We start from the raw sequence: 25,758 nt of genomic DNA on the forward strand, positions 1-25,758 counted from the left end.
GGCTGCTTGAGTTTGTATGACCAGTGTCATGTGTCATGAGACTAGCTCCTTCACAGAGTATTCCTTGGTCTTTGAAGACTGTTTGATCTTCAGGAAATTTCTTTTTTTAAGTATTCTTCAAAAACTATGAGTTTTATTCCTCTTTTAACATGAACCAGGTCTTTTTAGTTAAAAAAAAAAAATTCACCAAGCACTTCCAACATGCCAGGAACTGTGCTTAGGAGGCTTGTAGTCTAGTGGCACAGAAAGATGTAAAACCAGATGATTTCAGTATTATGTGATCTTTCCCAAGTGATCTCCCCCTTTGTGAGCTCAGCTACTTGCTTTAAATCTTCAAAACACCCATTTGCCAGCAACCATCAGCTTGCCTTCCTTACATGTCTTTAGTGTATTTGATTGAGTTCAGTCAACCCAATGATGATTCAACCTTTATGTCTGAGACAGGCGTTTGTTGCTTCCCTGAGGAACCAGCTCCCTCTACAGGTTTGCCGAGGGAAAAAATATCCCTTGCAGGTGTCTCTTGTTAGGAAGGAATTAAATGCAAGCCGACCCTGAGTTGTAGTCAGGGTCATATCTTCAAATTAATATCTGTCACAACAAGTCAAAAAGATTCTTATGAAAATCGAAGTCTCTGTGACTGTCGTTGGAACAGACTGTGGACATCTGAACTCCAACACAGCACTTGGCTGTGGAAGTCCTAAATTCAGATTTTCTTCTTCCTCTGAATTTGATCTTATTATGTGATTATTACATTCCATTATATCTCCCCTAAATAATAGCTGAGAAAAGAGAAGCAGGCTTGAGGAGAAAACAACAGAGAAGGTTTGGATTGTGTTTTGGAACTTGTCTGTTAGCATTTGCCAAAGGAGATGTGTGTGCTCAGCTTGAGAGTTGGCACATCTGTCTGTTGCTTAGATTGGCAAACACTGGTGTATGACTTACGCGAATGTGAATTAAAAACCGTTTCTGCATTGAAAGGCTTATGAACTCTCTTCTGTCCTCAAAGCCCTTTGCCTCTGAAATGTAGGCAATTGATGTCTCGGGGCTCAGGGTTCAGTCAGGGACCCAGAACCACCATGAGAGATACAGAATAAGATATTTATTGTAGCAATTAAGCCTCACACAATTGTGTGAGCTGCTGGAGAAGTTTGTGTAAGGCCATCACCTTGGTTTCTGTGTGGTTCTGAAGTCACTGCTGGTGGGCAGGGTCTGCAGTTGCAAAGAAAAGCTGGACGTGAAATGGGGGAGAACAAGAACAAACTGGAACCCCTGACTCTCACTGCCTCAACATTGCAGACTTGGGAGATTTGCAGAAGGAGCTGTGTGCTTCACCTTAGAGCTTGTGGGCACCTGACCCAAGAACAGGAGAAACCGAGGGAGATACTGTAAGTTCTGAAGAAGCACCAACCATGTCCTGTGCCAACACAGGGTCCAGCTGGTCAGTGACAGTGTGTGCAAGCCGCAGCGGCACCTGGCACCCAATACACCAATCAGGCTGTGGTTTCATCTATGCCTCCCAAAATCCAGGCAGATTTCCCTTGTGGCAAACAGGGCTGGGGAGGGGATTCTGGGAAATATAGTTCAGCTTGGCTATGTTGACACAACATAAAACTATCACTGAAGTTATTATTCTATTCTAATTAAAAAGACATTCTCAGGGCACCTGGGTGTCTCAGTTGGTTAAGTGCCCGACTTCAGCTCAGGTCATGATCTTGTAGTCCATGAGTTCGAGCCCCGCGTCAGGCTCTGTGCTAACAACTCAGAGCCTGGAGCCTGCTTCAGATTCTGTGTCTCTCTCTTTCTCTGCCCCTCCCCCGCTCATGCCTCTGTCTCTCTGTCTCTCTCTCTCAAAAGTAAATAAATATTTTCAAAAAAATTTTTAAATGACATTCTGGATAGTAAGTTCCTTGAAATGAGTGTCATGCCTGTTGCTTGTCACTGTGTTTCCAGCATCTAGCCTGCTCAGTAAACAACTGTTTTTTGAGTGATTCATTAAAGACTAGATTTCTAACTTAAGCTATGTTCATGTGATTCTCTGTACAACTGCTAACATAGAACTAGTGTGCACCACAGAGAATGCCGATGGTAATCATCCTTTGTGCATGCAAGGTAAACTGACTCGAAGCTTGTTTATGGAAGTGTGGCACAGGAAGCTGTTTAAGCTACTGGAACCCGCGAGACCAGGATGAGTTTCAAAATTGTATGCAGCACAGATATCAGTAGAAGTCAAAGATATCGATATCAGTCAAATTTTCTGAGCTTTCTTTCCATCCAGGCAAGTTTTATGTTCAGGTTTCTATGCCTGGAAAAATCATATTTGTTGCTAAATGTATTTCCTGAGCCTGTAATAGCAATAGGAGTATCAGATTATAATATTGCTTAAACATCAACCCATGCCTGACAGAAAAGCTCCTACACACACAGGAAAGTAGATCAAGACGTGGTCATACCCTCCAAAGACTGTCCAGCATAGACTGGGATCTGGAGATAAACCTTCAAGACTTTCTTGCTACTGACCAGGCTGTGTTGTGTGCTTCCTTCTGATGCTTCCCCGCGTCCCCCTCCTTCCTCCCCACCTCCTCACACCTGGGATTCCCAGGGAGGAGACAGCCAAACCAATATTTGGAGCCATAGCACTGTCTTCTGCGCGACCCCCCAAAGGCTTCTTTCACCACCACCTCCCCTTTCTCTGACTACTCCCACTACTGAGAAGAAATGAAGATATCTCTTGCCAAAGTGTTAGGGAAACATATTTTGAGATTCTAGATAACACAGATGAGCAACATTTGGGGCTTCCAGGAAGAGTTTTCTGAAGTGTGAATTATTTCTGATTGTTCCTCCTGTTTAACTTATCCTTTTTATAAATTTTTTTTAACATTTATTTATTTTTGAGACAGAGAGAGACAGAGCATGAACAGGGGAGGGTCAGAGAGAGAGGGAGACACAGAATCCAAAACAGGCTCCTGGCTCTGAGCTGTCAGCACAGAGCCCGACGCGAGGCTCGAACTCACAGACTGAGAGATCATGACCTGAGCCGAAGTCGGACGCTTAACCAACTGAGCCACCCAGGCGCCCCCCTGTTTAACTTATTCTTATTGCTTTTTTGTTTTTCTGTCTTAGAAAAGAGCAGCCATAGGGGACAGGAATTAAATGCATATGAACCTGGACAGTTTAATACCTTGTTTATTAGAAGTCACCCAGTGGAGGACACTGTTAAGTGTGCTACAGGGGCCTTGAAGGGTCACAGAGTGTGTCTTCCAGGACATGGTATTTAGGGCAGACACCCAGGCACCCAGCCTACTGTGGCCTGCGTCCAGATGCAGCCGGCTTTTCACACATGCCTTTTCTTCTAGAATGAACTGAAGGTAGCACCAAAGGAGAATGGCTGAACTTTTCACTTTCCTGTTCTAGCGGCTGTCTTTTGGTTAACAGTGCTAAAAATGATTGTGTACTGTCTTTAGGCTGTAGAAGTGAGGATGTTGAGTCCCAATATATATTGTCACAGTGAACGTTTATTGAAACCTTAGTGTGTGCTAGGCAGAATGTTAGTAGGCACTTTCTGTGCATGATCCCATTTTAACCTCCGGGCCACTCTTTGAGACTGATAATGCTATTAATCCTAATTTAGGAAAGGTAATCTCAGTGAAGTTAGGTAACAAGCCTAACATGCTGCAGCCAGTAAGTGGAGGAGCGTGTAACTCTCGAATCTGCTCTCTTAACCACCATGATCTGCTGCTTCCCTCAGATCAACCGAGCCCCCTGATGGATACTGCTCCTACCCATAAAATGGGTCTGCTTTTGTGTCTGCGTAGACAGAAGTCCTGACAAGTATAAAAATGTTTCCCAGAGCCAAGCAGGATAAGCATTTTATCATATAGCTCAAATTTTAATACTCATGCTTTCCCCCTTTCTCTAAAAAGCATTGTCATTATTGTGAGCTAAATGCTAGTAGACAAGAGGATTGGAAGAATTATATGGGAGACGGGAATGTTATTGCTTTCCTTAAGTTATTCCATGATTATAAAAAGATGATCACGTAGAGGACGTAGTACCGGGAATGAAAGAAAGTAAGCACTCTATGACCTATTACTTAGAATGTAGGTGAGTGATACTCAGATTTACTGTGCATTCATATTATCTGGGGTGCTTGTCACAAGTACCTGTTCTAGAACCTCATCTCCAGAGATTCTGATATAGCCTGTGGTCGCGCCCAGAAATCTGCATTTTAAAAAGAAGATTGTGACGCATGTGGTCTCCACACCACACTCTGAGAGCTGAGGTCTAACACCGGGAATATTTTAGTGTCTGGCCTTCCCTGTGTCGAAAGGCAGCACTTCTTCAACAGTTGCCTTTGAGTTCCTCCATACCCCAGAGTCTCCAGGGAGCCCCCTTTGTACTGCTAGTTCTTGGAATAATTGAACTCCAATAATAATTATAATAATGAAGGGCAAGTTTGATTTAATAAGGAGGGCTTTTGGAAAAATATTCAATTAATTGAACAAATTAGTTGGGCACCGATTTATGCAATTCTTTCAGAATATGAAATTGCTGTAATCAATAGAGGGTGAAAGCCCCAAATGATTTCAGTAATAGAGTAAATGCCGTCAGGACTGCGGGAAATGTCTTGTTAACACTGGCATATTTTTACTTAGAGAGTTTCTAATGATTATACCAATGCATTTATTCTACCCAAATATACTGAGTATATACAGTATGCACAAGGCACCTGCCAGGCTTTGGGGAGAGTTTCTACAGAAAACTGGGTGAGACTCAGACCCCGGTCTAAACCAACTTACAGTTTATAACATTTGACATTGCTTATGCCTGCATGGACTCTCTATAGTCACAAACAATTACTTTTCCATGAGTAATTTATGACCACTTAAATGCAATGCACGTTTGGAAGTGAAAAAACAAACATTAAGGGTGACAGTTTTTAAGACACATGCTTCCTATTTCTTTTCATCTTTTCCATGTGCCGCTGTGTATGTTTCTACTTCTTATTACAGGGTTCGGGTGGCCTTTTGTAAAAAGAGAAAGTCGTAAAAAGTAGCAATAAAGTGACTGCAAATGCCGTCTCCAATTCCCTTCTGCATGGCATCCCATGACAGTTGCTCACTCTATTATTTCCATGATTGATACAGAGCAGCCTACTGTGGAGTGTAATCCAACTAGGTCTACAGTCCTAACACTGAATGCTAACTGGGCTGATGCCTCCATTCAGGAGAAATGCCGGACTCCTCACATGTGCTTGTTCATTATAAAGAAAGTCTTTGCGGGAGCCCTACTCACAGTGTGCGTTGTATACCCATCTAAGCCCGTGAGCTTTTGTCTTAAGACAAAATGATAAGAGTAAGCATTCAGAAACTTTTAGAGCAATTTGATGGAGCAGGTTTTTTTAGAGCAGTTTTTCATTTCACGCCTACTAAATTTAATAATAAAAGAATCAAGTTCAAAATTTGTCTTTGTCTTTTTAAATTTTATTATCCTACTAAATACTTTTTATTGTATTTCACAAAAGCATTGACTCATGATTGATTTGAAGTAATATTTTTTTAAAAACTGGTCCTTCACCACAGATAGTTTGAGAAACACTGTTTAGGTATTTTTTTTTTTTTAATGCTTATTTTTGAGAGACAGAGAGAGACAGAGCATGAGCGGGGAAGGGGCAGAGAGGGAGACACAGAATTGAAAGCAGGCTCCAGGTTCTGAGCTGTCAGCACAGAGCCCAACGCTAGGCTCAAACCCACAAATTGTGAGATCATGACCTGAGCTGAAGTTGGAGGCTTAACTGAGCCACCCAGGCGCCCCTAAATATCTTTTCTTGATTCAGAAAGTGTTCAGTGTCCCTTGCCCCACATTAGTTTTCTTCTTTTCTTAATGCTGATTTATTTATTTTTTTGAGAGAGAGAGCACACGCACGTGAGCAGGGGAGGGGCAGAGCAAGAGGGGGGACAGAGGATCCAAAGTGGGCTCTGTGCTGACAGCAGAGAGTTCGACCGTGGGGCTCAAACTCACGAACCATGAAATCATGATCTGAGCGAAGTTGGCCACTGAACTGACTGAGCTACCCGGCTGCCCCTAGTTTTCTTTTATCTTGTAAATTTCTGTCAGGGCGGACTCCTAGATTTTAGCTAGTGGGTGATACTAGGAGAGAAAGGCTTCTTTTGATTACAAAAATTATTAACTTCCTAAATAGCTATAAAATTACTCTCTCTTAAAACCAAATTGTGCTTCCAAGATTAAAATTTTTGAAAGAGAAATGCAATTTTAAAGAAGGAAATTACTGTCTTTCTAAATCAAAGCTTTGTTTTTTACTGAAGTATTATATTAAATTTCTATTAATGTTTAAGCAGGTTTGGCTGGCTAAAACAGAGTTAAAAATTTTAAATAACTAAGGAGAATTAACATTTAAAAGTACTTATGTCAGCATGTTTGGCTGAAACCGTCCAGTGAGTAAGCTCTGGCCTGGTAGAAAATGCATAAGCCAGGTTCTTAATCAGCCAGGCTGACAGATCATTCCCCTTGACGCAGTCACCCTGCCTATCACATGAAGCTGCCTATTCAAATGAAGAGGTCAGGCCAGATGACCCCTGAAGCCTTCTACTACTACTTCTTCTTTTTTTTTTTTTTTATGTTTATTTATTTTTGAGAGAGAGAGAGAGTGTGTGTGAGCAGGGGAGGGACTGAAAGAAAGAGAGAGACACAGATTCTGAAGCAGGCTCCAGGCTCTGAGCTGTCAGCACAGAGCCCCATGTGGGGCTCGAAATCACGAACGGTGAGATGAGGACCTGAGCCGAAGTCAGATGCTCAACCGACTGAGCCACCGAGGGGCTCCAGCCTTCTCTACTTCTAATATCCCATGTCTATGAAGTTCATTCCATAATAATTTTAGAATACTTGTATTTTCATTAAGAAAAAATAGTTAACTTTGGGGGGCCCCTGGGTGGCTCAATCAGTTAAGCACCTGACTCTTTTTTAAAATTTTTTTTTTCAACATTTATTTATTTTTGGGACAGAGAGAGACAGAGCATGAACGGGGGAGGGGCAGAGAGAGAGGGAGACACAGAATCGGAAACAGGCTCCAGGCTCTGAGCCATCAGCCCAGAGCCCGACGCGGGGCTCGAACTCACGGACCGCGAGATCGTGACCTGGCTGAAGTCGGACGCTTAACCGACTGCGCCACCCAGGCACCCCAAGCACCTGACTCTTGATTTCGGCTTAGGCCACGATCTCATGGGTTGTAGGATCAAGCCCCGTGACAGGCTCTGCACTGACAGCATGGAGCCTGTTTGGGATTCTCTCTCTCCCTCTCTCTCTGCCCCTCCCCTGCTCACTCTCTCTCAAAATAAGTAAATAAACATTAAAAAAAGTGTTAATTTTTGGAAAATAAGTAAGATACCCTCCTTTGTATACTAAGTATTTCTAGATAGAGTCCTTTCTTGTCAAGTAAGATGAAAACAGTGCAATCCATTGCATAAGCAGATAGAGAAATAAAAATGAAGAATGGCAAAGCTAAAACATTTTATAAAAGTAGATAAATAAAAGTAATGGTTATTCTAGGCATCCTTGAGCTATGGCAGTTGAGTGTTGGTATGAGAGACAAATGTGACGAAGTTGGTACTCACATGGTACTTGCTTAAAGTTCACGTGAAAGGAGACTTATTAGAAAGCCTACCTGCTTCTATTTTTTTCCCCATCCAGTCAATGAACTTGAACCTTTAACTTGTCTAATTTTGGGGGTGTAACTCCGATGCTGGTTGGGGCACCTTGCCTTCTAAATGGATATAACTGGCTGGAAACGATGTGCCATATCTTGTGCAAAGTCTAGCATTCTTCCAGTGATCCCAAAGAATTCCTGGAGATCTGAGCGTTTGGTTGCCTGGCTCCACCAACCTGCTCCTGATGTTTGTTTGGTTTATGTATCAGCTTTCTCTTCTTCGTAGCCTGCTGACTCTGTTCCTGCCCAGACGTACACCTCTGCCCTGGGGTACAGGGCCCAAGTCCTCTCTCCTTTCTCTCTGTCCTCGCCCCTTCCTTCCTACCAAGCTCCAAATGCTGCTTGTTGTATTATGCCCCAAAATGCAGCTTGGTACATCCCCCTCCCAAATTCACTATAGACCCACCACTGCATAGCAAGGACTGAACACAGAGGCTTCTGCCCTCCTTAGAAGACTGTTTGGACTCAAAACAGTATTTTTTCGTGTTGGTAAATAACAAAATTTTATTTTAACCAGATTTGATCATTTGCAATTTGTGGTAATTCAAACAAGGAGCAAGATGGACCAGGGCATCTGCAAACTTTTTCCAGCAAAAGCCAGATAGTAAATATGTTGAGTTTTGATGGCTGCATACTCTATTACAATTCAACCAAGCCATAGATAATATGTAAAGAAATGAATGACTCTGTGTTTTAAGAAAGCTTTATTTACAAAAACAGACCAAAATTTTTCTGTTTAAACTATTTTTAGAAGTATTGCCTATTTAACAATACAGATTTTCTTCCCGACAAGCTCTAATACTACTTATTTATATATAAACTATAACTGGTATGTAAATATATATTTTCTTGGCTTAACCTGTTACTTTTTTTTTTTTTTTAATTTTTTTTTTTCAACGTTTATTTATTTTTGGGACAGAGAGAGACAGAGCATGAACGGGGGAGGGGCAGAGAGAGAGGGAGACACAGAATGGGAAACAGGCTCCAGGCTCTGAGCCATCAGCCCAGAGCCCGACGCGGGGCTCGAACTCACGGACTGCGAGATCGTGACCTGGCTGAAGTCGGACGCTTAACCGACTGCGCCACCCAGGCGCCCCTAACCTGTTACTTTGAATGAAATGTAAATCATTCTTAATCATTTAAAAGTAGGGCCTCTCCTAGGTAACATCTTATTTACCTAGTCTGAGTTACTCTCAAAGTAATCATATTTTGTTATCTTAGAAAAAAGGTTTTTGGGGCACCAAGGTAGCTCAGTTGGTTGAACATCCAACTCTTGATTTCAGCTAAGGTCATGATCACAAGGTCATGGAGTTGAGCCCTGTGTTGACCTCTGCACCAAGCGTGGAGTCTTCTTGGGAGTCTTCTTGGGATTCTCTCTCTCTTGCTCTGCCCCACCCCTCTCTCTCAAAATAAAATAGATAAATATATTAATTAATTAATTAAAATTTTTTCATGAATTCATTGGTCTTATGTCCGAACAGTATAAATTTGTGAAATGTTCATGTATAGTTTCTATTTTGTTAGTCTATTCTGAATTTAAATAATATCTAGTGCAAAGCAATAATCTGTATAAATACAGTAAAATAAGACACAAGACAAAGGAATTAAAAATATAGTGTATATTCTTATTTGCTGTGAATATGTACAATACCACTTTTATATTATTACTTTATGATGGTTATCTCCAACCTTTTTGGCTGTATCTCTGCAAAACTTTTTCAGTATGCATCTTCAAGATATGCATCTTATTTACTTATGAATTATATATAGGAATGACTATTATTAGCTAATATTTCAAGTATATCACAATATGCTTAGGGTGAGGCTTTTCATTTATCATAGTCTTACATAACCATGTAGCTAATAGACTTCTGATGATTTTCTTCTGTTTTGGCCAAGCTCTTGTCAGATCTGATTAAATTTGTCATTATTTTTACCCTGTAATGTGGATGATAGAAACCTTTTACTCAGAGTAGAACTGTCAGCTCTGTGACTGCACATTATTTACACTTGCATTTGTATTATCATCTTTAATCTGCAGGTTCCTTGCATACATCTTTTTAGTTTAAGGGTACATATTACAATCTGTAGATTGATTTGGCAGGCCCATCACTGTGCATTTCAGTGCATTCGGAGCAAATGAATGGAGAGGGCAAGGCTCACCCCCTCTGTGCCTGGAGGCCCCACTGTTCCTGGAGGGCATCTCATTTCCTGCGAGGCAAGATCTTCTGTGGAGATGACTGAGGGCACAATGCCAACCCAGAAGTTAAATACCGGCTAAAATGCTTTCCTTTTTAAAGAAAACAAACATGAATGGAGGTTCCAATATTTTCTTTCCACATCACAATAGATTGTATGTGCATCTGCATAAATCTCACAACTTTTGAGACCAAAGTTGATAAAAAATACCATCTTTTTCTTATGTAAATCTTCATCCTTATATTGTGGCTTAGCTCTTCTTTTGTTTATTTTTTTTTTTTTTTTCACCCAGCTAGCTTTTAAAACAGAGTCTGGAGGCATCTGGGTGGCTCACTTGGTTGAGCATTTGGCTCTTGATTTCAGCTCAGGTCATAATCTCAGGTTGGTGGGATCAAGCCCCATGTGGAGCTCTGCGCTGACAGTGTGGAGCCTGCTTGGGAAAACTTTCTCTGTCTCCCTCTCCCTCTCTGTCTCCTTCTGCACCCTCCCCCCCCCCCCCCCGCACATGCAGTCTCTCTGTCTGTCTCACTCTCTTTCTAAAAAAAAAAAGAATGTGACTAATATTTCTTTCAATCTTCTGCAGTGTTTCACATATCATGGTTGAGCATTAAGAATACACATATACAAGGGCCCCTGGGTGGCTCAGTCGGTTAAGTGGACGACTTCAGCTCAGGTCATGATCTCCTGGTTTGAGTTCAAGCCCCACATCAAGCTCTGCACTGACAGTGTGGGGCCTGCTTAGGATTCTTTCTCTTTCTCCCTCTCTCTCTCTGCCACTCCCCCCACTTTCTCTCTCTCTCTCTCTCTTTAAAATAAGTAAACTTAAAAAAAAAGAGAGAGAGAAGAATACACGTAGACATGTTTCACTCTAACATGAGCTCCAGGAATGTTTCATGGACTTTATTGCCTTGCTGAGGAGGTGTGGCATATATCCTTTTTTTTTTTCCTTTTTGGTAATTTTAACAAATTACTTGCTTGGGCCCTCTCAGTTTATTGTTTATAGCATCTGAATGGAGTCACACCGCATATTTAAACTGTATTCTCTAATTTGCAAAATTAAATGTTTTTGCTCTCATTCTACTGTCCAGGTTAGCCATTCATCTTAATGTGTTGCTGCTACTGATTCCTAGAACATTCTTCTTCATTATTTATGTCCCTGATAAAAATGTTAATTTCAAGAGTTCAAATAATTTACTCTCTGGGCACTTTTATGTACCTGCACAATAAAGTAGATCAGACAGTCCAGGCCTGTGAGGAATAAGGTGGACAGGGTAAGTTCTTGGTCTATGAAGGGTGGCAGGAGTGTGGTACCTTTCATGCGTTTCATTGGTTTATTGATGCCACACTGACAAGATGTTCATAAAGGCATCCCACTCATTGGCTCTAGGGTTGTCTCTAGAAGTAAAGAGAAACAGTCAACAGTCATTCCCATCTTGAGAGAAGCTATATCATTTTCTTGCTGTAACAGAAGAGTGTCCTAAATCTTAGCTGTATAACCGAATCCCCAGATGGCTTTACAGAAATTCTGAGGCCAGTTAGAATCTCTGGTGTGGGACCAGCTCTGTATTTTTAAGAGTTCCCCAGGTGATTCCATTGCACAGCCACGGTTGAGGTTTCAAGAGTCTAATAAGCGGATTAGATCAATAGAAGGAAAATTAAAAGTGTAAGTCTCAATAAAGATGAAGGAACTCAACAGTAGGAAAAAAGTTACCTCACCATAACATGGAAAAAAGTTGGGAAAGGATGGAACAATTTTGTAGCTTCAAGTTGAGGTAGTAATAGACATCTTCCCTTGATTGCTATGGATCACACAGTGAAAGTTAAGATGTTGGCAGAGAAAACCAAAGATTTATGAATTGATCCAAGAATGTCTGAAGGACTTTGAGGTCTTTGGCTTTGGATGATGGAGGCTTATGGACAAACACTTCCAACTTTACATTATCTTTGGGGGCTTTTTGACCTATGGATATTTTTACCCTGGCATGCGTACCTACGCATGAGTGCTCACATTTAACCTAAGGCTGCTTATACCTCATTAAGAAACCTTACATTTAGGGGCGCCTGGGTGGCTCAGTCGGTTGAGTGGCCGACTTCGGCTCAGGTCATGATCTCGTGGTCCGTGAGTTCGAGCCCTGCGTTGGGCTCTGTGCTGACTGCTCAGAGCCTGGAGCCTGTTTCAGATTCTGTGTCTCCCTCTCTCTCTGACCCTCCCTGTTCATGCTCTGTCTCTCTCTGTCTCAAAAATAAATAAACATTAAAAAAAAATTTTTTTTAAAGAAACCTTACGTTTAGAAGGTTTATTTGGTTTTGAAGATGTGCCAAGACTCCTGGTCTAGCAAATAAAGATAAAGTGGATCTGTTTTCATCTGTGCCACTCTTTTGATCTTTATCATATATTACCTAGCTTTTCTCAGAAGAATATACATCATGAGCCAGCCTCTGAGGGCATGGAGCCTTCCCTTCCTGTAGTTCTGGGGTCTGGTAAAGCGTCTTCTATTCAATAAGTATTGACTGAGCATTTGTCAGTGACCCCTGCAAACTCCGCTTTGGTTGCAGGAAGCAGTACAAGTATTGATTAAGCACTCGGCTGACGTCAATGCGAGGGACAAGAACTGGCAGACCCCCCTCCACGTGGCAGCTGCCAATAAGGCTGTCAAGTGTGCAGAAGTGATCATTCCCCTGCTGAGCAGCGTCAACGTCTCCGATCGAGGGGGGCGCACAGCCTTGCACCATGCTGCCCTGAATGGCCATGTGGAGGTGAGTGTCCTCATCACTGGGAGCAACAATTCTTACTATAGACTCCCTTAGCCCCAGGTGGGGCCTAATCTTAGTGCTGAGGGTTTTAGAGAGTGTGATGCTTACATCTGTACACCAAACCTTAGGCAACCATAGCAATTTTTAAATTCACAGCCAGTGGGTTAAAAAAGTAGCCATCACCTCAGTCTTTTCCTCTGACACACATGCCTCACGGTTGTCTGTGACATCATCTTCATACTTTGTGTGAACTCCAGGTTTCTGACCCACCTTGAGATTTGATGTTAATTTGACTCAGAGTATCCGCATGTTGGTTTTCTTCCAGATGGTCAACTTACTCTTGGCCAAAGGAGCAAACATCAACGCATTTGACAAAAAGGACCGGCGTGCTCTGCACTGGGCAGCATATATGGGTAAGGATTCCATGAATGGAAGGCAAAGTGCAGATACCTGTACCTAAAGAAGCCACAGCCCTGCCATTAACGATGTAGGCCTTCTCTTGGGCAGGCCTGACTTCTTTCCAAGGTTGGAATTCACCCGAGTTAAGATTTGGTCCATTTTACTGGCATGCGTAGAGCACTCTAGTTACACAGTTGCTTTCTCAGGGATTCATTTACCCCACAGAGAGGAAGAGGGATGAATCATGGCCCAGACCTCATTGAATGGGTTTCAGTCGGGACTGGAGAGTGGCGTGAATTGAGCTTCTTTTGAGCTTGTCATGGCAGCAAAATGAAGTGTTCAAAAAGAAAGAGGGCTGGCTAGCAAAGCAAGGACATAAATTCCATTTGTCCTTTTATTTATAAATATTTTTGAAATAAACAAAAAGGAAGGAAGGGCAGCCCCCTGGCTGTTAGGGAGATTGAAGTGACGAGAGTAACCATGGAGTATCCTGCTTCTGTACCACCGCGAGGCTGGGGCTTGCCACTCCCGCTTCTGCCAGCTCGCTGGGGAGAGATGAAGGGAGCCGTGACATTTCCGTGTTTTTCCTTTTCACTTCTGTTGGCACGAATATCACTCACAAATGACAGACCTCATGGAATTTATTCTCAGTGTAGACTTGTGGGAAATGAAGAGCTAAGATCCTTCCTTTGTGTTTCTAACTGGAGAACGTCCTGCAATTTGAAAAGTTGATAGGATTCTGTCAGCCCCAAGTTATAAACAACCTGAATGCCCATCCACAGGAGATTGTGTTGGTGAATTATAAAGATAAGCACAATGGGACACTATCCTGTAACTATAGTGATGATGTCATTAGTATTTATTAACATACAAAGATTCTGTGATATGTTAAGTAAAAACAGTGCAATACACAGTATGGATATTATGATCCTCATTTTTGTAAAAAAAAAAAATCCATGCAATCTAAACTATCTATTCGGCTGTCTATTCAGTATACACTGAAATGTCTGTTCAGTGTTACACACTGAAATGTTGGCTGATCATCTCAAGGGATTGGCAATTATGGATGATTTTGGTTTCCTTTTAACACCGTTTTGCCTTTTCCAAAATCTTTTTAGTAGGCATACAGGTCTTTTATTATCATAAAAATAATAACATTAATTGTGGGGAGAAAAAAGAGTGGATTGGGTAGGGATGAAATAAATTATGTGGCTGTAGATGAGTCTGCATGGACATTTGCGCTTAAAACATCAGAATCTTAAGATCTTGCAAGCATTATCATTTTTTTTTAAAGACAGCAGGGACTTTTGTGCCGATTGAAGCAGATTGGATGTCTGCATGGTACCTGCAGGACTGGAGTCAAGAGGACATTTGCCAGACTGGTGTTTGTGTAGAGCACACACTAGACTAGTGTGAGATGGGACTCAAAGAACCTGGGGTTTCAAGTTTGTTCTTTGCTAACATATAGTTAAAACATTCGTGTAGAATTGCTTTCAGCATTTGTATGGAATTGCTTTTTGTGTGTCATCAGGATACAAATAGGAAAAAAATATATAGATGACTATCTTTAGGGAATAAAGGACAAAACCAGGACAAAAGATAACACCACTTAAGCTTAAGATAGCACCACTAGTAACTGAAAGTAATTTTTCCATATACAAGTCTTGGGGGAAAAGAGTCAAATTTTAATACAACAAGCCATGGCCAAATGCTCTCTCTGTGTCTCATACACACACACACACACACACACACACACACACACACACACTTCTCTCCCTCCCCCCCCCAATACACCCCTCCCTCCATCTCTCTCTTTCTCACACATATGCACACACAATCCCACATGCATCTTAGACCCTTGGAGTCAGTACTTACCTTCTACCCTTCAATTATGAACCATGTTTAGAGCAATGACCCAGAGCATCAAATAATCTTCAGTCACAATATAAAGGCCAAACACATTTATCATACTATTTATATAGTGAGATAGGGTATAAAGGAAAATATTCTAGAAAATATGTCAACAGGAGTTGAAACTAGAAGGTTTCTATTTAGCCAGTAATTCACAAGAATACTTTTAAGTTGAACCATATGAATTGCCACTTCTGTGATCCACAACTATGGTCAAGCAGCAGCAATATAATTTAACAATAATCTGGAGTTATTCCGATTGATTTTTTTTCTTCCATTAGTTTTTCCAAACCAAATTGTCATTGTTGGACTTTTCATTGAGGAATGGCAATTGCTTTCAAAAGCATTGCTTTTATTTTAACATATTTTAGGTTGTGGTACTAACATACTTAGCAGGATTTGCAATATTGGTGACAGTAGAAGCTAATAGTGATGTTTTAGGTGGAATAAATTGTCAAATTATCCTAAAAAGGTTCACCATGTCTTCTGTTGTTTTGTTTGTAAAGGCCACCTGGACGTTGTGGCATTGCTCATTAACCATGGCGCAGAAGTGACTTGTAAGGATAAGAAGGGTTATACCCCCCTGCACGCTGCAGCCTCCAACGGACAGATCAACATTGTCAAACATCTCCTGAATCTAGGGGTGGAGGTGAGCTATGTTTAATGCATCAACCCATGGTGTATTTGTGGGTTTTCTGTTGTTCTGAAATTGAATCCTGTTTGATTTTTAATTCCAGAGGGTAAAAAAAAACACCCCACCTTCTTTTCTAGCGTCCTGTCTTTTTGAGTTTACAGGGGCAATCAATGAAGGGCAATGGGGGCATATAGCAAGTAATGAAAAACCAGAAACAGGCTAACTTTCTGTATCAACATAGAGAATTGTAAACATATATGTTGCCTGTAGTACATATTATTAACCTGTTGTTTTTTTAAATAGGCTACGGTTCTCCATCCCACCTTCAGAATTCAGCCTTCTAAGTTGTGGTGTACACGCAGAAATAAAGGAGTGAGTGGCAGGGACAAACAGCAGAAATGTCCAATGCTGAGCTGGAAAGTCAGCCCCATCCCAGCCTCCCTCAACTAGCAGAACAGGGGCAGTGTGGGGCTTTGGAACATCCCTGTCCCTGGAGGAAAGGAAAACCAAGTTGCAATGCTGAGACTGAGATAGTGAAACCCAGCAGTGCAGCAGTTCTGGGACAGCAGGAGAGAGCCCTGAGCTAAATCCCTAAGACAGCTCTTGGCTCTGCAGCTGGGACGTGGCCGTGGGAGGTGTCGGACGGCAGAGCCAAACCAAGTGGCTTCTGAGCCCAACTCCTAGTTTAGAATCTGCAGCACCTCCCTGCATATCTCCCAACCCTTCGCTTCCCGTTCTCTGTTGAGTTTTGGCTCTTTTCTTCCCTGATTCAGTTCTCCTCTGCCATTTTGAGGCAGTTTTGCCTTTCACTCTTTATCCCTTCCCTTGCTGAAAAATCTCTCCCCACGACTTGAAACCTCCAACTCTTCCTCCCAGTTCACTTTTTGTCACATTCAGTTTTTGCTGTCTTTATCTTGGGATGACAGGTATTCCCAGGATGACCACACCGGGACAAGAGAAAGCTCTGAATAATTATGTTGGCAGATGGAAGTTTACTTCCCTTAGTGTAGCCATTAGGCTTTCTTGTGGAAAATGCAATAAAGTGGCTCTGGTGATTTTACCCATCCTGTGTTGGACTCATTTGCAGATTGATGAAATCAACATCTATGGAAACACGGCCCTTCACCTGGCCTGCTACAACGGGCAGGATGCTGTAGTTAATGAGCTGACTGACTACGGTGCTAACGTGAACCAGCCCAACAACAGCGGGTTCACCCCTTTGCATTTCGCTGCTGCCTCCACACACGGTGCTTTGTGTCTTGAACTATTGGTAAACAACGGGGCGGATGTTAACATCCAGGTACGACATTCTCAGTCTCTCTCTGGGCTAAATACCTTTGCGTTGAGCCTCTGTGTGAGCAAAATCAACTGTTGTAAATTATGCCCTGTTTTAGTAAACAACAGCCTTGCCCTGTGGGGGTGTGTTACAGAAACTTAGCTGTGTTGTTACCACAGAAATGGTAGGACCAGCTGGAAGACACTGAGGGTCTAGCCACATGCTTTTGGTAGCTTAGTGAATGTTCTAGAGCAAATACTGGTCTCAGGGATGTTGACTTGGCTTGGTTTCTAACACTGAGGTGAATGTTGAGCTAACATGGCAGAACTGCTTGAGAATCAAAAGGAAAGCCTAAGCCAATGATCTCAGGTCTGCTCCTAACCCTGGCATGGCCCTCTAAAAAGTTTCTCAGGCACTGTCCAATAGTAAACCCTAGATAGTGGCTTTAGTAATGTAACATTGACCTGGACCTGATAGTCTTTATTCAGCACACTTACTGAAGATCATCTCGTGCCCTCTGTTTAGTTCGGAAGGAGTACTCCAAGATGAGATATGAGCTCTGCCTTCAAGGAATTTACAGTACGGTAAGGAGATAGTGTGCTCAAGTGTTCATGAGGCAAGAGAGGAATGTGCTGAGTGGCATGAGACAATAATAGAATGCTGCAAACTGTAAGAAGCAGTGCTTATTTCTCGAGGATCAAAAATGGAACCTGCTTTTGAGCTGAGACTCGGAAGATTGATGTCAGTTGATACGAGGAGGGATAGAGAGAATCTGAGAGCGAGCACTCCAGGTAAAGAGAACCACATGAAAGGGTTTGGGAATTCTGGATAGGAAAACCTCTGGGTAGACTCTAGGTTAGTAGTTAGCTCACTATAACAGGTAACCAAGAGGAACTTATGCGTGCAGCCCTCACCATCCAGGTTCCATCATTTGAATGCATTTAGGTTGTAGCAGAATATCCTAACCTGTACCAAGTGACCTTGTACTCATCCTCAGCTTCCCTTATCCCAAGCACACAGGAATCTTAAAGCAAGGTCCCAATGTGTTCTGCCTCTGCTTTTGAAAAATTACCATTCCTGAAATTTAATTTTAAGAATATTGGATCAATCTGTTTTATTTTTTTAAGATTTATTTACTTAAGTTATCTCTCTACCCAACTTGGAGTTCAAACTCACAACCCCAAGATCAAGTGTCATATGCTCTACCAACTGAGCCGGCCAGGTGCCCATGGATCAATCTATTTTAATGACCTTTCCCATTCACTATTAAAATCTTTTTACTTTTTTTGTTACAATTTTTAATAGTGAGGAAATATGAGACGAATTTTCAGAATGGTGATTTATTGTGCTTGAATGAAATGTATGAAAGAAAGTACCCAGGAGCAAGCTGAGATGTGACCTGACCAACGAAAGGGCTTATCAACTAGCTGAGGAGTTTGGGCTTCTATAAGCTGTGGGGACCAATACTCATTATAGAGGTCATGTGATCTAAACTGACAATTAGAAATAGTAATCTGGCCACAGAACACCAGAGAAAAAATTGTATATATGACTACATAAATTTTTTTAATGTTTATATGGCAAAACAAAACAAACCCCAAAAAAACAAAACAAAACAAAATAAAAACGCAGACATAAACTAAATTGAAAGAGGAACAACTCAAAAGAATTTTTTCTGCAATACACATAATAAACAAAATGTTAATACATTTAATATATAAAGAGCTCATAAAAATCAATAAGAAAAAGTCTGATGGGGTGCCTGGGTGGCTCAGTTGGGTAAGCATCTGACTTTGGCTCAGGTCACGATCACACAGTTTGTGGTTTCGAGCCCCACATCAGGCTCTGTGCTGACAGCTCAGAGATTGGAGCCTGCTTCAGATTCTGTGTCTCCCTCTCTCTCTGCCCCTTACCTGCTTGCGCTCTGTCTCTCCCTCAAAAATAAACATTAAAAAAAAAAAGTCTGAAAATCTTCTATAAAATCTGGGCAAAGGCCGATCACAAGACTGATAAAACAATATCCATTAAACCTATGAAAAATATTCAGTATCATTAGTAACTAGAAAAATGCAAACTAACACACAGGTATATTTGCCTTTAAGATTGGCAAATATGAAAAAAAAGGAAAAAAGTAAAAGAAAAAAGATTGGCAAATGTGAACAAGACTTGTAATACCTAGTGTTATCAGTGAAAAAATTAATATGCAGTAACTAAATATCTAATTTTTTAATTTAAAAAAGTATGTGTCTGTGTATATGAATAAAAAGAGAAAAATACTTGGAATATATACCAAATATATTGCAGAGAGGCAAAATTATGATTTGGGTTTTTAGTTTCTTTTTTATATACTTGTTTTAATCTTCTGATTGTGATACATGAGCATGTGTTATTTTTATATCCAGGTGAGAAAAAACTATTTTCATTTTTATAAAAAGAAAATTCAGGTGTAGTGGACCTAGAGAGAGGACAATTAGAGAATAAATGAAAGTCAATAAAACTGGTCTAGATAAGAAGTAATGAGCCCAGGGGAGTTGGGACAACCAACAGAAGAGAGAGCCTTCGCAGAAAGAAAATCAATGAAATTTGGATGGATAGGAGATAGAGGAATTGAAGACAAATGTAAGAAATGAAATCTGGTTAAGAGATAATACAGAATAGTAGTTAAGTGTTCAGTTCTGAGGCTGGACTGCCTATATTCCAATCCTAGCCTTGACTTTCAGTAATTATGTAATCATAAACAACCTCTCTGTGTGTCCGTTTATCTGTAAAGTTGGGGAAACAGTAGCATCTTCTTCATGGAACTGCTGTGAGGACCAAACAAGTTACCTCACATAAATTACTTAGAACAGTGTCTTCCACATGGCAAGCACTCAATAAACAATTATCGTTATTAAGGGGGATGTTAGGAGAAAGAGTAGGCTTAGGAGGTAAAACTGGTAAGTTTAGTTTTTGAGAAGGTGATTTTGAGCCTTTGGTACAGTCTGAGAAAACCAACAATGGAAAATGTGATCCTGCAGCATGGGAGAGCTGTAGAAAATAGAAGAAAAAAAATTAGGCTGCCTCATTCACACAGAGGTGATCAATAGTGGAGGCTCAGAGAAAAGGTTGAGGTCACCCAAGGAGAGAGTGCATCACAGCATGAGGAGAGGAAGGATGAAGGATGCCAGTAACCCTTTGGTGTTAGGATCAGGAAGAGGAGGAAGAGCCAGAGAAAGGGATGAAAAAAGAAGAGTTGGAGAAGATAGAAAGGAAGTGGAGGGGAGTATAACGTCTTCATGAAGGTGGAAAACAGGCAGAAATGAAGAAGAGAGTGTTGAGTGGAGTCAATCCAGGGTGCTAGGTGGGGGTAAGAGACGAAGGGGCATCAAAGAGACTGAGGACCTGTAACCCAAGGTGGGAAGAGTCATCATATGGCGTTGAAGTCACAGAGGACAGTGGTGAGAAGGCAGGAGGTTTACAGGTGGCCAAACTTCTTGTCCCCAAAACTTGTGACACTTGTATTGCCATACTGGTATCTGAAGGAAATCCTTGAATTCTCCAAAGAAAGGAAAATTATTGAAGTTAAATAAAATAGCTCGCTTCACCAACCTTCAGTTAATTAATTCAAAGAGCTGTCTGATGTTCTCTATTCCCTCTTCAAACCATGCCAACTGGTGCTCTCAGTGTGCCTGAGAACAAGGCTAGAAGGCCACTTTCTGGCACACCTCCCTACTTCTCCCAGTTAACTATGCTGTCTCAGTTTATGGAAGCCTTCTCTCTCATGAAATGTGCCTGGAAAGCATGACCACTTAATTTAAAGAATTAATTTTTCCTGTACACTGCTAATCATCAATACAATATGGAAATACCTTTTTTTTTTTTAATCTGAGACTTAGGGTTATGTAATAGCTGATCTGTGTAAGTGGGACTTTGGTTCAAATCTAGCCTTCTCCTTCAGTCTCCTTCAATCTACTCTGTTTACATTGGATTTCCTTCTCTTGAATCCTCCTTCGTGATTCCGGATTCATCCTGGAGCCATAATCTGTCTCCCATTTCCGTAGAGCCATTCTGTCTGACTCTGGAGGTAGCTTTCTAATTGAAGTTGTTATCTCTGTGTACCACAGTGCTCCTTGGATTTTGAAAGTGTTTGTAGATTCCAAGACAATTTGTATTTGTTTAGATCTTCCAGAGTTTGACAGAAATAGCATATTGAAATGTGGCCAATACCCAGGCACATGTTCACGTTGTTTTCCTCTATCATTACAAAGTACTAAGAGTGATGTCTTCATGAGCAATTACAAGATGATGGAGAGGGGACGGAGAATGTGTGTCCTACACACATTTTGCAATCCCTCATTTTGCTTCGATTGACCATGGCCCTACCTCTGACTTTGTAGTGTTGGTTTAATTATGATAAAATAATAAAGACACAATACTTTATACAATAATCCATTGAAGGTTCACTTGTATTTTGCAAATAGGAAGAGCCCGAGAAGATACAAAATAATTTTTCTTCTCCATTACACATTACATTGTAATTCTGTGGCATCTCAAAGCTCTTTTTGGAAGCATTCAAAATGTTAAAGAAGGCACTAAATACATAGCTATTCCAAATACTACTCAGATAGATTCAGAAATTACCATTGCCAAGTTTCCTGCCTCCAGATGACTAGTATTCAGCCTGCCATGGTCTGAATTCTTTTCCATCCGTGGGCCCTTAGTCTTTTTAGCCCTCAGACACTGGAGCTGAAGCCCATCACACATCTATTGAAGTGAACCAGCTCCCTTCTGTATATGTACCAGGTCTGAATTATAGAATGAGTTGCACAGCAGAGGTTAAAGGTGAAATGGGACAGGCGAGAGAAAGAAAGCAGTGATAAGGACATGACGACTTTGGAGAGGATGTGAGGAAAAAAAAAATGGATGAGGACTAACCATGTACCATCTCTGGCTTTTAGAACCATTTAAAAAATTGGACTACGTACGGCTTTTTGCAAATTAGGGTTTTATATTGCTCTTCCATTGAATTAGGAAGCCCTTTTGCGCTTCTGACACATTCCCCCTAACCCTTGCAGGCTGACCTTAATGTTATCTTCTAGATGCTCTATTGCCTTCCAGTAGGACCATTGAGCTGTGTGACTCCAGGAGACATGTGCCACAGACAACACAATGCCTTCAAGTTCCTGGGTAGTAAGAATGTCTGGGTTTAGGGAGGGTTTGGGGGATGTTGGAGGATGAGGAAAGAAGGCATTCAAAGTGGAAGAAATGAAAGGATTTCTCAGGAGAATGGTGGTCAAGGAAATTGAGATACCCCATTTAGTGAAGGATATTTCATTCTGTCCTGGAAGAGTACTAATGTTTATAAAATATTCTTCATCTTTATTAGTTTTTCTTCGTGAGCGTGGCTGAACCATGCCTACATCAATAGAAGGGCTTCTGGCTTAAATTAAAAAAATTCTCGGGGCGCCTGGGTGGCGCAGTCGGTTAAGCGTCCGACTTCAGCCAGGTCACGATCTCGCGGTCCGTGAGTTCGAGCCCCGCGTCAGGCTCTGGGCTGATGGCTCAGAGCCTGGAGGCTGTTTCCGATTCTGTGTCTCCCTTTCTCTCTGCCCCTCCCCCGTTCATGCTCTGTCTCTCTCTGTCCCAAAAATACATAAACGTTGAAAAAAAATTAAAAAAAAAATTCTCAAAATAACAGAATTTTCCAAGCACTAACTACAATGGGGAAATGAGTCTAGAAATAGGAAAGAGACTAGGAATTAAGAAAAAAATCTTATAAAAGCAGAGATTTGAATAAATAAGAATTGAACATATCCTCTCTTTTGAGAATGCAAAGAATGTTTTATCCTTCTCTGAAGTTGTTAAAACAGCAGCAGTAACAACAAACACCCAGTGTGACAGATTTCTCAGGCAGATAATGAAACTCAGTAGGATCCCTAGTCTCAACCTGAGTATCCTGAGTTCTAACTTGTAAAGACTAAATAAAAAGTATTATCGATTGGACCTTCATTAGTTTCCAATGGCTTTTTGAAATAGCAAGTTCCCTTTACATCCATGCCATATAAACATAATTGTTCCCAAATGGCTGCCATGATTCTCTCAATGCTTCCTGGCCCCACCTCCGGCCACCATATCCCTAAGGGGGAAAAATCAGCTAAGGACTGGACTCAGTGGTTGATGAACCCAGGCAAAGATTGATCTGATATAGCTGTTGTTTGTATTTTATGAAAATTTGGTTGTCCTATTTATTTGTCCCCTTACCAAATGCACAACCACTCCATGGGAGAAAAGGGTGCAGTGTTTTCTGTCCCTGAAATGGAACCAGCATTGTCAATGGCAAGATACAGAAACCAGTTATTTCTGCTTTGGTTCTCTGGCTGCAGTTTAGGTAGTTAGCAGCCTTTAAGCTATTTTCTAGACGCAGAAAAGTTCTTAGCTAAATATTTATAAAGATATTATCTAAACACTGAAATATTTATGGTTTTATATATATTTAACTAAATGCTAGTTAGTTATGTTTTCAATTAAATTTAAGAGAAAATATTGGAGCAAAATTTAAAGAAATAGCACCACCTAGGGACAAGTTAATGTCAACTCTGCAATTTCTGCAATTGTATCCTCATTCTCTTGGTTGCTGATCGTTTTCCTCTAAAAATATCATTTCAGTAAAGCCTCAAGCTTACTTCCATCTTCCTTTCTTAATCTTTTCTGACTCAGCTTATAATCATATAAGGATCCTATTTTTCTCCCATCTTCCTGTTGACTTTTCACTATAAAGATTATTTTTCAACTGATGCACTTACTGCTCTGATTAACTCTTTCCTTGGCACAGAGTGTGCATAACTCCTTTCTTACTTCCTAAGGGATGGACTTTTAGGATATAATAAAAATTCTTCTGTTAAACCCTTGTGGTTTTTATAAGCTATTCCAGCCCACAGTCTAAAGCCTTTTTATGGCTGCATAATATTCCTGTGTGTGTGTGTGTGTGTGTGTGTGTGTGTGTGTGTGTGTGTTATGTACCACATTTTCCTTATCCATTCATCTGTTGATGGACAATTATGTTGTCTCCATATCTTGGCTATTGTAAATAATGCTGTAGTAAAAGTAGGGGTGCATATATCTTTTTAAATTAGTGTTTTCATTTTCTTTAGGTAGATACCCCATAGTGGAATTACTAGATCATGTGGTATTTCTGTTTTTAAGTTTTTGAGGAACCTCCATACTGTTTTCCACAGTGGCTGCACCAATTTGCATTCCTACCAACAGTGCATTTTAAAGCACAGGTATATGGGTTTCATTTCAAAAATGAATTTGCATTTTTGACATCTCATATTTAACCTCAGACTTTGGAAAATGTTCCTCCTGAGACTTAGAATAATAAAGAACATGTATTTCTTTCTCTTCTTTTTTTTTTTTTTTTTTTTTGTTAACAATACCTGAATGAAAGGATACATTCTGTCCTTTGGGGATACTTAATATTTTCTTTTTGGTATTATTATTTTCAGATGAATTCCTATAAATGGCTATTTCTTAATAAATATGTAGGACTTTGGTATTTGGCATAATAATGATCACTATATAGATTTTTGTACATTTTTCATGTTTTTTGCTTAATCTCCGTCCAGGAGTTCTATCATTTATATCTTGAATAATAAAGACATGTGTAAATTCAGCACCTTTCCAGGTGATCATTTAAATGGCAATTTGTTAAACCATTGCATGTTGTAATCCTGTGATTTCTAATGAGTTAAATGAAGCATGCATTTCTATTTTGGAACAATAAAAAGTTGTGCTATGGAATTCGAGTATAGGAAATGGTGGAGGGTTCCAAGTCTGTTTTGAGAGTTACAGTCATTTATAGCAGCATAGTCAACGTTGGGTCAAACAGGGCCAAGCCAGTTAACACATCATTTGTCTTTTCTCATGTACTTTTGACAAAAGTTGGAAAAAAAAAAAACCACCTTTGAGGAAACCGTCTTCATCAGTAAATCACAGGAGAGGAAAAAAACATTTTGGATGATTATTTCGGTTTGAAACAGGATAGTTTAAAAATTATCAGTGTAACTAGACATTTCACATTTCCTCTCTAAAATAATTTTCACTTCTTGGGGCACCTGGGTGGCTCAGTCCATTAACCATCTGCCTTCAGCTCAGGTCACGATCTCACAGTTTGTGAGTGCAAGCCCCACATTGGCTGTACGTGCAGAGCCTACTTCAGATCCTCTGTCCCCTCCCTCCCTCTAGGTCCCTCCCCCACTTGTAGGCACGTGCTCACTCTCTCTCTCTCTCTCTCTCTCTCTCTCAAAAAATAAATAAAACTTTAAGAAAATAAATAAAATGCAATGTTATGCAGTCACTTGAGGCTTCATATATATTTTACCTTTTGCTTTCAAAATTATCATTGGCTTCTTATAATTTTTTATCATATTTAAAAAAATTAAATTGGTTTTTTCAAGGCATTGGCAGTAGTATTCATAGGGATGTTTCAGATTGGTGTCACTGATCAACTGTTTCTCTCTCCCTCATTTTTTAGAGTAAAGATGGCAAAAGTCCACTGCACATGACAGCTGTCCATGGAAGGTTCACACGGTCACAAACTCTCATTCAGAATGGTAAGAGAGATTCTTCCGCAGTGTTGTTTTTTGAACAGTGTCCTGATCTGAGCTTGTCTGTCAGTTATCTGGACATGAAAGATGATGCTCTGTTTTAGATAATGGTCTATTTTATGAAACTTAGATTTACACCGTCCTTTGATGCACTTTGCTAAAAGCTCTTTATCAGACATATCATCACCATCCAGCTTAGGAGCAAGAACATAAAGCCACTATTTCTCAGTTAATTCCCAGTCAAAGAACATAGGAGTTTCGAAACTGGAAATGATGTCCT

The 25,758-nt window shown here is 40.6% G+C and overlaps 1 protein-coding gene across 2 annotated transcripts in view; it reads left to right on the forward strand.

The window, feature by feature from the left end:
- ANKRD44 (ankyrin repeat domain 44) overlaps positions 1 to 25,758 on the forward strand; it is a 325,289-nt gene that overhangs the window by 173,231 nt on the left and 126,300 nt on the right. For both annotated transcript variants that reach the window (XM_047083714.1, XM_047083715.1), the window contains exons 5-9: positions 12,476 to 12,676; positions 12,999 to 13,086; positions 15,490 to 15,632; positions 16,705 to 16,917; positions 25,406 to 25,484. In XM_047083714.1, coding sequence (XP_046939670.1) covers positions 12,476 to 12,676; positions 12,999 to 13,086; positions 15,490 to 15,632; positions 16,705 to 16,917; positions 25,406 to 25,484 — 724 coding nt within the window. The remainder of the gene's footprint in view (positions 1 to 12,475; positions 12,677 to 12,998; positions 13,087 to 15,489; positions 15,633 to 16,704; positions 16,918 to 25,405; positions 25,485 to 25,758) is intronic.

This window comes from Lynx rufus, unplaced genomic scaffold (genome assembly GCF_022079265.1).
Source record: "Lynx rufus isolate CCGP_SWC_20201006 ecotype Redwood Valley unplaced genomic scaffold, mLynRuf1.p SCAF_2, whole genome shotgun sequence".
In the NCBI taxonomy this organism is placed as follows: Eukaryota; Metazoa; Chordata; class Mammalia; order Carnivora; family Felidae; genus Lynx; species Lynx rufus.